Raw genomic sequence first — 15435 nt, forward strand, 5'->3', positions numbered from 1 at the left:
GGGGTGGAGGAGGGCGGGCCGGGGGGCGAGCGGAAGCTTGCGGCACTTCCTGCGCAGCTGCTGAGGGGAGCGGAGCGCAGCCGAGATGCCGGAGCGGGACGGTGAGGGCCGGGGGGCGGCGGCGGGGTGGGGGGGAGCGCCGTGACAGCGCCGTGACAGCGCCGTGCCCGCCCGGTGCCGTTTCGGTGCCCGCCCGAGCCGGGCCCGTGCTGTGGAGGTGGCGGCGGCGGCGCGGGGCCTGCCGGCGCTGCGGGGCCTGCCGGCGCTGCGGGGTGTGTGAGCGCCGCCCTCCCTGTCGCCCCGCAGGTGAGCCGTTCTCCAACCCGCTGGCCCCCGATGGGCACGACGTGGACGACTCGCACTCCTTCCACCAGTGAGCGCTGCGCGGGGCTGGCGGCCGTGGGCTGGGGGGGGGCGGATCGGGGATCCCGGGGCTGCGGATGCCGGGGCTCTGAGGCCGCCTCTCGCAGCCGGAGGCCGGGAGCGCCCCGCGGGGCCCTGAACCTGGCGCCGCGGCTCCTCAGAAGCGCTCGGGCCGCTGCAGCTCGCTGGGAGGGGGGCAGTTGTTGTTCTCGCTGTTCCTTGCAGGTCCAAGCTGACCAATGAAGACTTTCGGAAGCTTCTCATGACCCCGCGGGCTGCGCCAACGTCGGCGCCACCATCCAAATCTCGCCACCATGAGTGAGTAGAGTGTATTTCACAGAACCGCGGGGCAAAGCACGGCCTTCTTCCCTCTGGGGTTCTGCTCCCGTCTGATACACTCCGCAGCAGAGTGCAGGGGGAGAACTTAAAGGCCGATGCTAATAAATATACAGATGAGGCTTGAAGAGCAGACCTCAGCCTTGGTTTGCGCTGGGATCCATGTAGGCTGTACACATATGTTATTGGGGTTAACTGGAGAAACAAGCGGGTCGGGACTGTTGTAAATAACAGAGTGAATCTTGCATGGTTGTTAGGACGCTTCGTGCAGGTTTTAAGAAGCAGATTAGGTTCTTCTGTGCAAACCTATGCTTTGCCCTCCTCTATCTACTGGAAGAGTGGAATTAGGGAGAAATTGGACTGTACTGTTCCCATCTTTGGGTATCGTGGTGTCCGGCTATGTCTGAGTAACTGCTCTGACAAGCTGCCTGTGTTTGTCCAGCGGTGCAGATTGTATGTGTGGTTTCTCACTCTGTTCCAGGATGCCCCGGGAGTACAATGAAGATGAAGATCCAGCTGCTCGCAGAAGGAAGAAGAAAAGGTAAATGTTCAAAGTGATGTGTCAGAACCTGTCTTTTAATGTTATAACCTTCTCATGGAAGCAGCTGTTGAGCTTTTGGGCTATCAAAGAGGACCCTTAGCGGCCTGGATTATTCTGGGGCTTTGGAGCCAAGCAGTGTGAGATGAGCTCAGGCTGAGTGACTGTCACAGACTTGTGGAACAGAAGTGGAGTGGTAGTGGCAGGGTGGGGTTGAAGCTTTACCTCCAGAAGAAGTGGGAGAGGCTCCTTTGGTGTCTAGCAGGGCAGAAGAGTGCTAGGACATCCGCGCTAGCGACTGGGTCCTTTAGGATCTAAGGCGTTTTCCTTTTGGAAGGGAAGGCTGAGCTCATTGTTAAGGCTCGGTACAACAGCTTCTTCTTGTCTGGTGTTCTTGAGGCGTGTTGTGTCCCGCAGTGCTTTAGTATGTTTTTGGGGAAGGGGTAGGGAGTGGAACAGGCATGCGTTGGGCTTTAGTGGCTGTTGTCTGAGCAGCACATCAAATGTGAATGTGTCACTCTAACCGTGAACTGTTTCTCAAACTCCAGCTATTATGCAAAGCTGCGCCAGCAGGAGATAGAACGCGAAAGAGAGCTGGCTGAGAAGTACAGGGACCGAGCCAAGGAGAGAAGAGATGGTGTGAACAAGGACTATGAGGAAACCGAGCTGATCAGCACAACTGCCAACTACAGGGCTGTGGGGCCCACTGCAGAGGCGTATGTGAGCTTGTGGCACATCCTTCTCTTGCCAGTCTGCTCCAGAGTGGTCATCTCATAACAGCCTCAATTCTCGTTGTACAGGGATAAATCTGCTGCAGAGAAGAGGAGACAGTTGATCCAGGAGTCCAAGTTCTTGGGTGGTGACATGGAACACACTCACTTGGTGAAGGGTCTGGACTTTGCGCTGTTGCAGAAGGTGAGCACCATGCTGCTGGGTGGCGGGGAGAGGGTGCTAGTCTCAACTTAGAAATGATTCAGTGTTGTCAGTGTGTTCCTGGAATGCATTTTCCTTTCAGGGAAAGATTGATATAAGTCTGGGGAGCTGATGGGAGAGGCCTTGCTGGTTTTGTTGGGCAGCAGTGGCATGGATTGGTTTGTAATGTGTGAATTTACTTTGTGGCCAGGTGCGGGCTGAGATTGCCAGCAAAGAGAAGGAAGAGGAGGAAATGATGGAGAAGCCCCAGAAAGAAACTAAGTGAGTAGCTGAGGATTTTGCACTCCTGAATGCAGCTGCCTCCTGGAGAGGAGTATGCAGAGGAGGCATACACTTAGCTTACTTTCTTTTCTTTTTTGTTCCTTTTCAGAAAAGATGAAGATCCTGAGAACAAAATTGAGTTTAAGACACGTTTAGGTAAGACTGTGCATATGGCTGTTCCCCACGTTATTTGTGTTGTGTCATGAATGTAAGAGAAATACTGAACTCGTTGAAGGGGGACATCTGGAGTGTAGCAGTTCTGAATTTGAGGTCTGGAATGCATCTCTTAGGAGGTGACTCTGACGTTTCTGAACACCTGTGTGTGCTTCTCTATGGTCTTGTCCATTGCTCTCTTAAGAGCATCTCCCCCTTGCATTTCCTCCCCCTCCAGGTCGCAACATCTACCGCATTCTGTTCAAGAACAAAGCCTACGAGCGGAATGAGCTGTTCCTGCCAGGGCGGATGGCCTACGTGGTAGATCTGGACGATGAGTATGCTGACACTGATATCCCAACCACGCTGATCCGGAGCAAGGCTGACTGCCCCACCATGGAGGTACCCTGACAGCCTCCAGGTTCCCTGACAGCGCTGGTTTGGATCAGCCAGTGCAAAGTCTTGCCAGGAGGGGTTCCCTCTTTAGAGACTCAGCCAATTCCTTGGGCATTTCTCTTTCAGGCGCAAACTACGCTAACAACAAATGACATTGTCATCAGCAAGCTAACACAGATCCTCTCCTATCTCAGGCAAGGGACCCGTAACAAGAAGCTCAAGAAGAAAGACAAAGGTGGGTGCTGAAGGGAGCTAAGTGGAGAGGCTCAGAAGCTTGAAGCCTGCTTGAAGCCTGTCCCAAGAGAATGAGATGCATTTTGATGTGCTGCGTTCCCTACACCCTGAGGCAGGGGACTTGGAGGACAGTGGTCTCCTGTGGTTCCCCAAGCACTGCATCCTGAAGGCAGGCTGTGACAGGCGGGATCACAGCAGGCTGGATGCTGAGAAACTACGGCTGCAGGGGTGGCTCTTGCTGCTCTGTTCTTCCTGGTTAAGGACCCATTCCCTGGGGGAATGTTCTCTGTTGGGGTGGGACTTGGTGGCTTGCTGAGGGAATGAGACAATGCGGTGACCTAAGAGGAAGCTGGGAGGACATCCTTCGGGCCTGCTGCTGTTTGGGCTTGGAAGGTGGACTGGGGACTGGGACTGAGTGCAGGTTGGGTGTGGAGTGCTGTGCATCTTACTGCTCTTGTGTCCTTGCAGGGAAGCTGGATGAGAAGAAACCCCCTGAAGCTGATATGAAGTAAGTGCCCCGCTGCTCCCACAGGCTGTGGGGTCAAAGCTGTCTGTCCTAAGGAATGTGTTTTTGGCTGACTGGGTTCGGAGAGGGCTAGGCTCAGTGCCTCTGGAGCAGGCTACCTCTTTGGACCTGCTGTTTGAGCTATTTTTAGGACAAGGTGGCCAAGGCTGGAGGCGAGTTCTGGTTTTTATTTCAGACTTGAGACAGGCAAAGGTTCTCTGTTGTCCTGATCAATAAGAAGGAAGTCCAGGCAGCAGAAGAGAGCAGAAATACCGTGATACATCTGACAGATGTAGAAGCCAGTACTAGAGGGCATCCTTAGCTCTGTGGCCATGTTGGTGACACATGCTCCTTTATTAGGCTTCGTTTCAAAGGGAGGCAGTGTTTGGCTTCTCTTGCACAACCCGTAAATGCGGGCTCTTTTCTACTTCTAGTATCTTTGAAGACATTGGGGATTATGTGCCCTCCACTGCAAAGATGCCACGGGATAAGGAACGGGAGAGATATCGTGAGAGAGAGCGTGACAGGGATCGGGAGCGTGACAGGGACCGGGATAGGGATCGGGACCGGGACAGGGACCGGGAGCGTGATCGTGAGGAGGAAAAGAAGAGACACAGCTACTTTGAGAAGCCTAAGGCTGATGATGAGGTGAGTGCGTGGTGGGTGCAGCTTTGGGGTTGGTGTGGTTATGTTCCCAGATGTGCCTACGCAGCTCATGTTTAGCTCTCTCCAGCCAGGGGCTGGTGGGTGGCTGGGTGCTTGTCCTCTCCTTCAGCAAGTAAGGCAAGACTGTCACAAGCTGGTAGCTTTTATGCTTCAGCTCTGTGCGCATATGTTTGCCCCAAACAGTCTTAAAGTGAAGCTGCAAGTCGCATAGCTCTGTCACTTGCCTGATTTCGGCCCTCCCAGGTGACATGGTATCTCTCCCTCTTCTTTGCAGCCCACGGATATTGACAAAGGTGAGTCAAGTGGCGTGGATGCTTGAATGAGACTGGACATTTCGGTGAGGCCGTATGGGGCTGCTGAACAGCTGCTTGCCTCGCTGGTCTTCTTGAGCTCGATTCTCCCAGAGACTGCTGCAACAGAGAGAATTGCCTGCTGTGAGGGATGGGTATGGGGGTGAAGTCTTGTGCCTACAGCCTGCTGCAGGCCAGCCCTGGTTGAGTGTGTGTGCAGGTTCTTCCCTAGTAGCAGACCTGCTCCAATGACCTTACGCTGGCTGTAAGCTGAGGAGGATTGAGGCTCTCCTAGGATCAGGCTTGCACGAACTGCCCCTGCCTGTGCTCAGACAGGAGTTTGCTGCTCCTAGGTGCTCTCCTGCTTCCTCCTCTCCTACCTCGTGTGCAGCCTGTCTCCAGCCTGCTACCCCGTCCCAGCACTGTCCGTTCCATGTACCCTGCAGCAGGCCGCCCCTGACTGCCCCGAGTGGCTGCATGCAGAAGAGGGCTCTGTCCAGCCCCAGATGTATTAAGGTGAGCTGTTCCTCCACCAAAACTCTGTCTGCTGCTCTCTCTGTCCCAGGACCTGGCTCGGCCAAGGAGCTCATCAAGTCCATCAATGAGAAGTTTGCTGGAGCTGCTGGCTGGGAAGGAACAGAGCCATATCCTTTACTGGCTGTGCCATCCTGTCTGACTGCAGTGCTGGGCTTCCTCTGCAGGCCAGCCTTGCCTGAGTGTGGCTGTGGGACTATTCTTCCTTACTCTGTGGGAGGGCTCTTTCTCCTGTAGCAGAGAAATGGCACTCGAACCTTGTTGCTCATTGTACACCAAATACAAGATCTGCAGCCTCCGATTCAGTTGTGCTGGGGCGGGTGCCAGCTTGGGTGTATGGGGGAGATCGCTTTTTGCCTGGCTGTGCTCAGCCCTTAGCTGTAAGGCTACGTGGTGTTGCTTTCCTTTACTGTTGTCACATTGAAGAAGCCGGAGGACAAGAAACAGCTGGGAGACTTCTTTGGCATGTCGAACAGCTATGCCGAATGCTACCCTGCTACGTAAGGAAGCAGCAAGAAGCTGTGGGTTGGGAGCAGGGTACACCAAGGGGCCACTGTTCTGTCTGCTCATCAGCCTCACTGATCCTTGCTGGAAGGAGGATCCTTCCTTTTCTTATCTGGGGAGCGTTGCGAGGCTGTGCAACTTCTTGGTAAAATGTTCCTGGAGTCCTTGGGTCTGGTAGACCTGGCCTTTTCTTACCGGATCTCCGCTATAAATGGCTCCCTGGAATCTGATGCCCCTCAGTGCCAGGGGAAAGCAGAGGTGGCTGAGCCCACTGGGTTCCCTGTAATTCATGTGGTCATTGAGCTCTGGCCACAAAGCAGTCATTCAGCATTTCAGCTCACCTCTGGGGCTTGCAGTTGGAGGAACTTATCAGTGGTTCAGGCATCAAGGTCCTGGGCAGTGTCCCAGAGGTGCACTCTGAGCACTGTCCTTGCTTTGCTCTTATACAGAATGGATGACATGGCTGTGGACAGCGATGAAGAGGTGGACTACAGCAAAATGGATCAGGTATGCTGCTATGAGCTTTTTAGGATCAGCCAGTGAAATAGGTATCACTGCAGGCCTAGATGATCCCACTTCTTGCAGGCTTGTGCAGTGGGGCTGAATGCCTTGGAGCTGGGTGTTGGATGTGGTTTGGGGCTTGCCAAGCTGCTGTCCCAGGGGGCAGACATGACCAAGACATCGTGGTGGTGTATGCTACTCTGTCTCAACTCCATTTTCCACAGAGTGTCCTGTTCGGGGCTTCCCAGGGAGGGGGATCTCAGAGCCAAGTCCAGACTGGGTGCACAAGTGTGTTGAACTGGGGCTGATGGGAGTTTGAGATCTTCCGTGGGCGTATGAGGTGCGTGAGAAGTCGTGGTCGGCGTCAACTAAGGAGTTGTTCTGAGTGTTCTGTGTTTTGTTTTGTTTTCCTGCAGGGTAACAAGAAAGGGCCTCTGGGCCGCTGGGACTTCGATACCCAGGAGGAGTACAGTGAATACATGAACAACAAGGAGGCTCTGCCCAAGTGAGCACTTGTGAAGGGCTAGATCCAGCTGAGGAAGGATTCTGGGTGGGGATGGCAGTGGCTGCCAAACTCGGGTTCGGGGGGGGGCTTAAATCAAGAAGAGCAACCACTTGTGAGTGGACGGGACGAGGAGCTGTGGATCTGGGGCACGGTGGCTTCTTTGCTTTTAGTATTGCTTGTGAGGATGCCTGTCCAGCCAGTTTCCAGCGTGGCAAGCCAGCTCTGTCGAGTACAGGCTTGTGGCTGGAACAGACGTTTCCATTCCACCACCAGGGCACAGATCCACACCAAGCACTGAGCTGTCTCATTCCTTCTCCAGGGCAGCCTTCCAGTACGGGATCAAGATGTCTGAGGGACGTAAAACCCGTCGTTTCAAGGAGACAAATGACAAGGCAGAGCTGGACCGGCAGTGGAAGAAGATCAGTGCAGTGAGTGTCTGGTGCTGGGGTGTTGCTTGTTCAGGCTGTGAACTGCCAGCACATCCCTGGGTTAGGAGAGCTTCCACGTAGCCCTGCACTTGCTGTCCTAGGCACCTCTCTTTGGCCCACTCCATGCCTTTGCAGCCAGGCACTGCTGTTGTGCATGTGCAGCAGGTCTGACCTTCTCAAAAGGCTGGGTCTGCTCCTTGCCAGAGTAGCAACCTGTCTACTTATATCTACCAAAACTTGAAGCTTCAGGACCAGAGAGCTATCTGGAGCTGCGTGTTCTCAGTTTGCAGTTGTTACCCTGGGGGCAGTCCCAATCCCTGGGCTCTTTGCTCAGGACTGTGCAGCAGATGGATGTTTCCAAACTCGGCAGCCCTGAGTCATCCAAATGGACTTGGAGGAGACAAAGCATGTCTTGTGGCTCACTGTTTTCTAAGAAGCAGAGCTGGGAGCCCCAGGAGGAGATTGTCATGGCAGGGCGAGCAGGCCATGAGCACTCCCAGTAGTGTGGGATGGGCTAGGGAAAGGTGAGAACAGATGCTCATCCTTCATGGCCAAAATGGAGCAAAGGGGGAGAACAGGCCAAGCCTCTCCAGATTTCAGGCAGTTTGTGGACAACTTTACCTCACCTCAGCTCTAGCTAGAGCTCTCACTGGGTGTATCTTGCACCCTCCAGCCCTTCTGTTGCAGGCTGAGAGGCTTTGTCCCTGTGATTGCTTTGCCCTTGTGGAGACAAGGAGCAGTTACAGGCAGCCAGCTTATCTGAAGGGTAACAGGAACTTGTGTTTTCTCTGCAGATCATCGAGAAGAGGAAGAAGCTGGAGGCCGATGGGTAAGTAAAGTTACCTCTGCTGTTGGCTTGGCAGCAGGGCCGTGCTGGGGCCTGGCTGTCTTCTGCCACCTCTCCCTGGGGCTGCAGGCGTGTCTCTGCCAAGCTCTTGGCGGTGGGGCTGGACGGATAAGGGAGAACGTTCAGCCCCTGCAGTGTGCTCCTGCACTGCTCAGCTCAGCAGGGCTTGTAGGGCACCTCTCCCCTGAGCCACGGGTGGGTGCTGAGCAGACCTCGGGAGGTGAGGACTTGCTTTGGGCTCTTCATCACCAGGCAGTCCTGTGCCATCCCACTGGGCGCCCTCGGGGTGGAAGCGGACCTCGGTGCTGAGCCCTGGGTGGGGTTGAGCTGCCTGCCCTGCATCCCAGCCCACCCCCGCGCCTGCCTGTCTCTTCCCAGGGTTGAGGTGAAAAGGCCCAAGTACTGATGCCCCAGCTGCGTGCCTGCGCCTCGTCCTTCGCCTCCTGGAGCCCCAGCCTGCCGGATGCCGCGTCCCAGAGCCCGCGGGGCGCCGCTGCCCGGGCCGGCCCTCGCCGTTACCCCCACCCCGTCGTCGTTCAGCCCCTTCCGCTGCGGGGCCGTGCCTGGCGCAGCGCGGGGCCTGCAGCCGCTGTCAATAAACCCGCGGTCAGCGTCCCGGGGCTCCGACTCTGCGGCGCGCCGGGGGTACTGGGGGCGGGGCCATGCAAATGAGCCGCGGATATGCAAATGAGGGAGGGGCAGGGGAACGGGGGGACGCGTCGTGTACGCGGAGGGGGCGTGGCTACGCAAATGAGGCGCGGCCCGGCGCGGAGCACGCGCACGAGGCGCCCGCAGCAGCATGGCGGCGGCGGAGGAGGAGAAGGTGAGGGGGGGGCGGCCGGGCCGGGAGGGGGGAGGGGGGGTGCCCGCGGGGTCCGCCCTCACCGCGCCGCCCCCCAGGAGCCCCCCGCGGGCCCGCGGCTCCGCGACACGCCCGAGGACATCTGCCTGGAGGCGGCGGCCAACGCCATCGCCCTGCACCCGGCGCGGGCCCTGCTGGCGGCGGGGGACGTGGACGGCGACGTGTACCTGTGAGTGGCCGCGCACCGGGACCGGCCGCGCCGCCGGCGCCGCCTCGGTCGCCTCACCCGCTGCCCGCAGGTACCGCTACTCCTGCGTGCCGGGGGACACCCGCCAGCTCTGGTCCTCGGGACACCACCTCAAGTCCTGCCGGGACGTCGCCTTCTCCCCCGACGGGCAGAGTGAGTGCGCGGGGACGGGGACGGGGACGGGGATGGGGACGGGCTATGGCGGGGTCCGCGCTGACCGGCGGCCGCAGGGCTCCTCACGGTGTCCAAGGACAAGGCCATCCACATCCTGACGGTGGAGGACGGGCGGCTGGAGACGCGCATCGCCAAGGCCCACAGGTACGTGCCTCGCTGGGGATGGGCACGGACCCGCCCGGGCCCCCCAGGGGCGCCGACTGACACCGGCGCCCACCCTGCGCAGCGCGGCCCTCAACTGCGTGCTGCCCATCGATCACCACCTCCTCGCCACGGGTGACGACGGCGGAGAGCTCAAGGTGTGGGACCTGCGCAAGGGGGAGGCCATCCTGGAGGCCCGGCAGCACGAGGAGTATATCAGCGCCATGGCTGTGGATGGGAACGGGAAGATCCTGCTCACCGCCAGGTACTGCAGGGCTTGGTGGCACCTGGGTCAGGCCCCGTGCCCATCGTGGCAGGGGACACGGGTGGCTGCACCCCGTGTCCTTGTGCCACAGGGCCATTCTGTCTCTCACAGTGGTGATGGCACCATGGGAGTCTTCAACGTTAAGAGGCGTCGCTTTGAGCTGCTCTCTGAGCCACAGAATGGGGACCTGACATCTGTCGTGCTGCTGAAGGTAGGTGCTGGGCCCTGCTGCATAGCAGATGTACAGTCTGGTAGTTTCTTTGCCATGCTCTAGATCTCTTGTTTTGCCTCTGCCTTGCTCTACCCCTTCCTGCCCAGAGAGGAAAGAAAGTGGCTTGTGGCTCTAGCGAAGGAACCATCTACCTCTTCAACTGGAATGGCTTTGGGGCCACCAGCGACCGCTTTGCTCTGAGGGCCGAGTCAGTTGACTGCATGGTCCCCATCACGGAGAGCATTGTGTGCACAGGGTCCCTTGACGGAGTCATCAGGTCAGAGCGCTGAGGGCACGGGATCTGATGGGGGAAGGCTCTGGGGAGGGTGGGGAACGAGGTTAGACCTGGGGAAGGAGGGCAAAGTTTCTGTTGGCGCTGGAGGGATCACATCTGAGCTGGAGAGGTGGGCTCGCAGTTTTCCTGGGGCTCTCTCTCTTAGAAAGGTCCTCACTGTGATGTCCCCATTCACCTTGTCCCTAGGGCGGTGAACATCTTGCCCAACCGGGTCCTGGGGTGCGTTGGGCAGCACATGGGGGAGCCCATTGAGCAGCTGGCTGTGGCCCCAGATGGGCAGCTCCTGGCCAGCTGTGCCCATGACCAGAAGGTGAAGTTCTGGGACATCTCCTCCCTGGGCTCCATGGTGGTGGACGAATACCGGAAGAAGAAGAAGCGGGGTGGCCCGCTGAAGGCCCTGAGCAGCAAAGCCCCAGGCAGCGGAGAGGACTTCTTTGCAGACCTACGAGAGGAGCAGGAGGCCACAGCAGAGGCAGCGACAGGAAGCGACAGCGATGATAGTGACTGAGGGGCCAAGAGGGCTTTGGTTTGGAGGTGGACAAGGCCAAGGTTTGCTGGTGGACATGGAGGTCCTGGGGTGGGGGAACAAGGCAGGATACTGCCCAAAAGGGTGGGGGCCCATGGTGCTGGGGGCAGTGTGAGTAAGAGGTGGGCAGCACCTGCGTGGTACAGGGCTGTGAGTTGTCCTGCAGTGGTCCTGGGATCCATGGGCAAACAGATCCTTCCTGGTCTTGCTTGTCCTCTCAGCCACGGTGGTGGTGCCATGCCTCCTCAAGGCTGTGGCAGAGCTGCCCACGCCACTATCCCAAGCAAACATGTTGAGCATTTTTTATTAACTAACTTGAACATGAGATGTATTAAAAAACGCAGTGCCTTTTTGTTTCCTAGCAGTTTGTGCTGATGATTTGGCTCGCCCCAACCTCCCTGGTATTTTATAGCACATTGGGGACCTGCCTGTAGGATATTGAGGGTGACACGGACCCTGCTCAAAGCGCTCCTGTCAATTGGGCCAGCATCATGAATTGTAGCTGTCTTTAGTAGGAAGCCTCCTTCCCCCCTACCCCCTGCCCGTGCTCACAGTGACACAGGAGCACACGTGGGGTGACTTGGGCTGCTAGGCTCCTTTGCTGTGTCCCCTGCAGCAGGGTGGTTGTTTGCCTGCAGGTGATAGAGGTGATAGCTCCCCAGCCTGCCGCTTGCCTTGCTGCAGCATGGCTCCCCTCTTCTTTTGCTTCTGCCTCGCTCACAGCCCAAGAGCGGTGAGCCCGCTGCACTCTGCCTGCTGCACACATCGGCTCTCCTGCTCCGTGAACGCTGCCCAACACTCCTTGGTTCGTGCCCCATCCCTCAGCGCTGCTGAGGGGCAACAGAAGTGCACACATGTGCTTGCTTGCTTGGAAGACCCTGGCGCACCGTGGGAGACCTTGGGCGCAGAAAAGGGCCCTCGGGGACCAGTGCTGGGAAAGCATTGTCAGGCTCTCCGAGGAGCCCTGGGAGTGCAGCACTTTGTAGGTGTAGGCACACCAGGACCTCAGAGGAGCCTCTGGGGAGTGCCACAAGGTCCTGGGAAGGCCCTGACGTGCTTTAGAAAGCACTGTGGGCCAGTCAGGCCTGCTGGAAGCCCATGGACTAGCGGAAGGCAGCACTTGGAGGACCCCAAGGCTTGCCGAAAGGGCACCAGGAAGCGGTGGAAAGACGGTCTTCCTGGCAGTGGCAGAAAGCGCTTAGAGGGAGCTAAGGATGCCGCTGGCGCTGGGTCCGTCTGCCAGGCGCTTCTGGAGAAGGGTGGGTGCCAGAGGAGCCAGGCTGGAGCAGGGATGCACCCGAGGCCCTGCCGAAGGAAGCTGCTGGCAACAGTTGCCTGGAGTACCAGGCACTGGAACAGCAATGGTAAGAGTACGTTGAGGCTGTCTTGCTATCCAGAGCAATGGTAAACACTGCTGTGCTAACACGTGGTTTGAGCCGGAAACAAGCTGCTGGACCTGTTGGGGAGTTGCATCACTTTGGTAAACAGGGGACACCCTGCTGGCTGGGGGGCCACGCTTCAACTAGGAGAGTGGCTGTGGGCTCTGGGAGGCACAGAGCCAGTTGGGCTGCGAGGAAGCAGCAGGGGTTATTGGCTGTCATGAATGAGTCCTCTGGACCAAGAGGACTGGCCGCCAGCCACCAACTTGGTATTAAAGTAAGTAGCCTGGAGAGCACCGTCTGTGTAGTATTTCTTGTCTTGTCCTGCTGCAGTTTTCCCAGAGGGGTCTGATCCTGAGGGTGTGCCCGGGCTCCCCCTGCATCAGGGGACAGCGCACCTTCCAGTCAGTCGGCGAGAGCAGAGGCCGCACAGACAGCTCCTGCCTCAGCCAGCGGCCCCCGGGGGACTGAGCGCCCTGCCCCTCACGTGTGGCCTTGCTGTGCCTTCGCCTCGCCCGTGCCCGCGGCCGCCCAGGGCAGGAGGGCGGTGGGCAGGGCCCCGGCTCTGCCTCTGAGGCAGGGAGCGGCGTGCTCAGGCCTTGAGGCGTGCGGAGGCAGGGAGCAGCCGTGGGCCAGCTATAGCCCAGCGGTTCCTTCGGCTGCTTGCAATGGCTTTCGTTCCTCTGCCCCAGCAGGGGTTCGATCCCGCGGGTACCCCTGGCCCACTTCTTGCTCGGGAATATTTGCCCGATGTTCTCCACATTTTCCTCCTGCTCGTGTTCTGCCCATTACATTTCATCCGCCTTCTTCACTTTTATCCTCTTTTAACCTTATCCTGTGCCCTGCTCGCGTGTTACGTACCAACTCTGTGCCTATGAAAAGTGCACAAACAACCAAGGGAAGATGTGACTGTAATCAGTTTATTCACAGAATCACAGAATGGACGAGGTTGGAAGGGACCTCTGAAGATCATCTGGAGATCAAGGTAGAGCCTGCAGCTGCACAACCATGACCAGGCAGGGGACACCACCAGGATGCTCTATTGGGTTTATGTGGCAAAGTTTTGTTGGTGGGGGCTGCTGGGGTGGCCTCTGTGGGCCGTCTTGATGGGCCCATGACACCCCAGGCCATCAAGGAACAGGTGTGCATACAGATAGGCTCATGACTGGGAGTGGACCTGACCATGGACACTTGCACAGGTTATTCATGATTGTGAAACGTGCTGCAGTAAAGCAAGCCATGTAGTTAAAACTTCTTTGGTATGGAGGACGATGTCTGAAATGTAAATATATGGAGGCCTGGCAGACTGATTATATCACACTCCCCCAGACCTGCAACGGTAAGTGCCATGTACTTACTGTGGTAGAAGCAACCACTGGATGGCTGGAAACATATCCTGTGCTCCATGCCACTGCCTGGAGCACTATCCCAGGCCCTGAAAAGCAAATCCTATGGCAACATGGCACCCCGGAAAGAATTGAATCAGACAATGGGACTCATTTCCAAAACCTTATAGACCCTTGGGCCAAAGAACATGGCAGTGAGTGCGTGTGTCACATCCCCTATCATGCACCAGCCTCTGGGAAAATCAAGCAATATAATGGATTGTTAAAGACTAGACTGAAGGCAATGGGTGCTGGAACATTCAGATATTGCAATACATGTTTGGCAAAGGCCATCTGGATAGTCAACACAAGGGGATCTGCCACCTACGCCGGACCTGCCCAATCAAACCTGTTACGTACTTGTGCTGGGTCTGGCTGGGATGGAGTTAACTTTCCCTGCAGCAGCCCATACAGTGCTGTGCTCTGCACTTCTAGCTAGAACAGCACTGGTATCACTGGTATTATGTTGCGTGAGAATAGTCCGTGATTTGAATTATACTATGTTAATTACTATATAATAACGTATGTCATCACTAATGTGATTGTTGTATGTATGTCCTATTAGTGGTATCACAGTAACAGTCATGCAGATAATGACTAATGAATTTTGATAGAGTTGGACAAGCACAGCGGTGTGATGGAATCAGAACCGGCGACAATCCAACATCACACACCGTCTCTTCTGCTCTGAAAGATTGTTGTGACAGATGGAGCCCAAAGTCAGTCACAGACTAAACAAATTCAGTGGCCATTTTATATACATATATGAAATGTGGTGATTAGTTGGAATGTATTGGAAAGTGTGGGACCTGACCATGGCCTAAATGGTATAGAACCACCAGGCCCCGGCAGCCCTCACGAGGGAGGCCGACGAGGTGCAGTTGCAGCCAGCAGTTGCAGCTGGATGGAACTTGGTGGGAGAAGTAAGGCAAAAAGTAGTATTGTTACCCTGAACTTTTGGAGAGCCAACTTCGACCTCTTCTGGGACCTACTTCGGGGTATCTCATGGGCTAGACTGCTAGAAGGCAAGAGTGCTTGTGAGAGCTGGGCAACGTTTAAACAGCACTTCTTCCAAGCTCAGGATCAGTGCATCCCTAAGAGTAGGAAATCGGGGAAGGGGGGCAGGAGACCTGCATGGATGAGCAAGGAGCTCATTGACAAGATCAAAAGGAAGAAGAAGGTCTATGAAATGTGGAAAAAGGGCCTGTCCCCTTGGGAGGAGTATAGGAGTGTTGTCAGGGCCTGCAAGGATGCGACGAGGAAGGCTAAAGCCCACCTGGAGATGAAGCTGGCAAAGATAAAGGATAATAAGAAGGTTTTGTTTTAAGTATGTAAACAGTAGAAGGAAGACTAGGGATAATGTGGGTCCCCTGCTGAATGAGGAGGGTGCCCTGGTAACAGGGGATGCTGAGAAGGCAGAGATACTGAATGCCTTCTTTGCTTCGGTCTTTGCTTCAAAGACTCCCCCTTGGGACTCCTGGACCCTGGAGGGAGGCAAGAGAGTCTGGGAAATGGAGACCTCCCCTCTGGTTGAGGAAGGGGTGGTCTGGGAGCATCTGTGTGGGATCAATACACACAAATCCATGGGCCCTGATGGGATGCAACCACGTGTGCTGAGGGAGCTGGCAGAGGTGATCGCCAAACTGCTCTCTATCATCTTTGACAAGTCTTGGAGAACAGGAGAGGTGCCTGAAGACTGAAGGATAGCCAATGTCACTCCGGTCTTCAAAAAGCACAAGGAGGATCTGGGAAACTACAGGCCAGTCAGTCTCACCTCCGTCCCTGGAAAGGTGTTGGAACAGCTTGTTCTGGATGCTATCTCCAAGCAACTGGAAAAGAAAGTTATGAGTAGTCAGCATGGATTCACCAAGGGGAAATCATGCTCGACCAACCTTGTTGCCTTCTATGATGGTATCACCAGCTGGGTAGATGGGGGAGAGCAGTGGATGTCATCTACCTAGATTTAGCAAGGCTTTTGATACTGTCTCCCATGACATCCTGCTAGTAAAGCTGAGA

The 15435-nt window shown here is 56.4% G+C and overlaps 2 protein-coding genes across 4 annotated transcripts; both read left to right on the forward strand.

Moving 5' to 3' along the window:
• IK (IK cytokine) lies at positions 1-8609 on the forward strand. The gene is made up of 20 exons (XM_080555911.1): positions 1-101; positions 307-373; positions 589-681; positions 1181-1240; positions 1786-1953; positions 2038-2152; positions 2361-2431; positions 2541-2587; positions 2823-2986; positions 3107-3215; positions 3683-3722; positions 4154-4367; positions 4660-4678; positions 5241-5318; positions 5628-5709; positions 6163-6220; positions 6631-6719; positions 7039-7147; positions 7942-7976; positions 8373-8609. The coding sequence occupies exons 1-20, from the start codon at positions 86-88 to the stop codon at positions 8398-8400; spliced, it is 1662 nt and encodes a 553-aa protein (XP_080412037.1). The 5' UTR covers positions 1-85; the 3' UTR covers positions 8401-8609.
• WDR55 (WD repeat domain 55) lies at positions 8400-11016 on the forward strand (the record flags this gene model as incomplete). 3 transcript variants are annotated; one of them, XM_080555918.1, is made up of 8 exons in its annotated part: positions 8400-8639; positions 8895-9025; positions 9096-9196; positions 9274-9361; positions 9444-9623; positions 9735-9834; positions 9942-10111; positions 10316-11016. In XM_080555918.1, the coding sequence occupies 8 exons, from the start codon at positions 8400-8402 to the stop codon at positions 10635-10637; spliced, it is 1332 nt and encodes a 443-aa protein (XP_080412044.1). In that variant the 3' UTR covers positions 10638-11016. The 3 variants fall into 3 exon arrangements, with proteins under 3 accessions (XP_080412044.1, XP_080412045.1, XP_080412046.1); XM_080555919.1 differs by lacking the exon at positions 8400-8639 and adding an exon at positions 8727-8817; XM_080555920.1 differs by lacking the exon at positions 8400-8639 and adding an exon at positions 8779-8817 and having other exon boundaries at positions 8898-9025.
• Positions 11017-15435: the final 4419 nt, after the last annotated feature.

Source organism: Anser brachyrhynchus (genome assembly GCF_964034855.1).
Source record: "Anser brachyrhynchus genome assembly, chromosome: 14".
Taxonomy (NCBI): domain Eukaryota; kingdom Metazoa; phylum Chordata; class Aves; order Anseriformes; family Anatidae; genus Anser; species Anser brachyrhynchus.

Bases quoted from the DNA above. Each gene is read 5' to 3' on its own strand.
- IK (XM_080555911.1), top strand. The intron at 1,241-1,785 runs GTAAATGTTCAA...CTCAAACTCCAG, and splicing joins CGCAGAAGGAAGAAGAAAAG to CTATTATGCAAAGCTGCGCC. The intron at 5,710-6,162 runs GTAAGGAAGCAG...GCTCTTATACAG, and splicing joins GCCGAATGCTACCCTGCTAC to AATGGATGACATGGCTGTGG.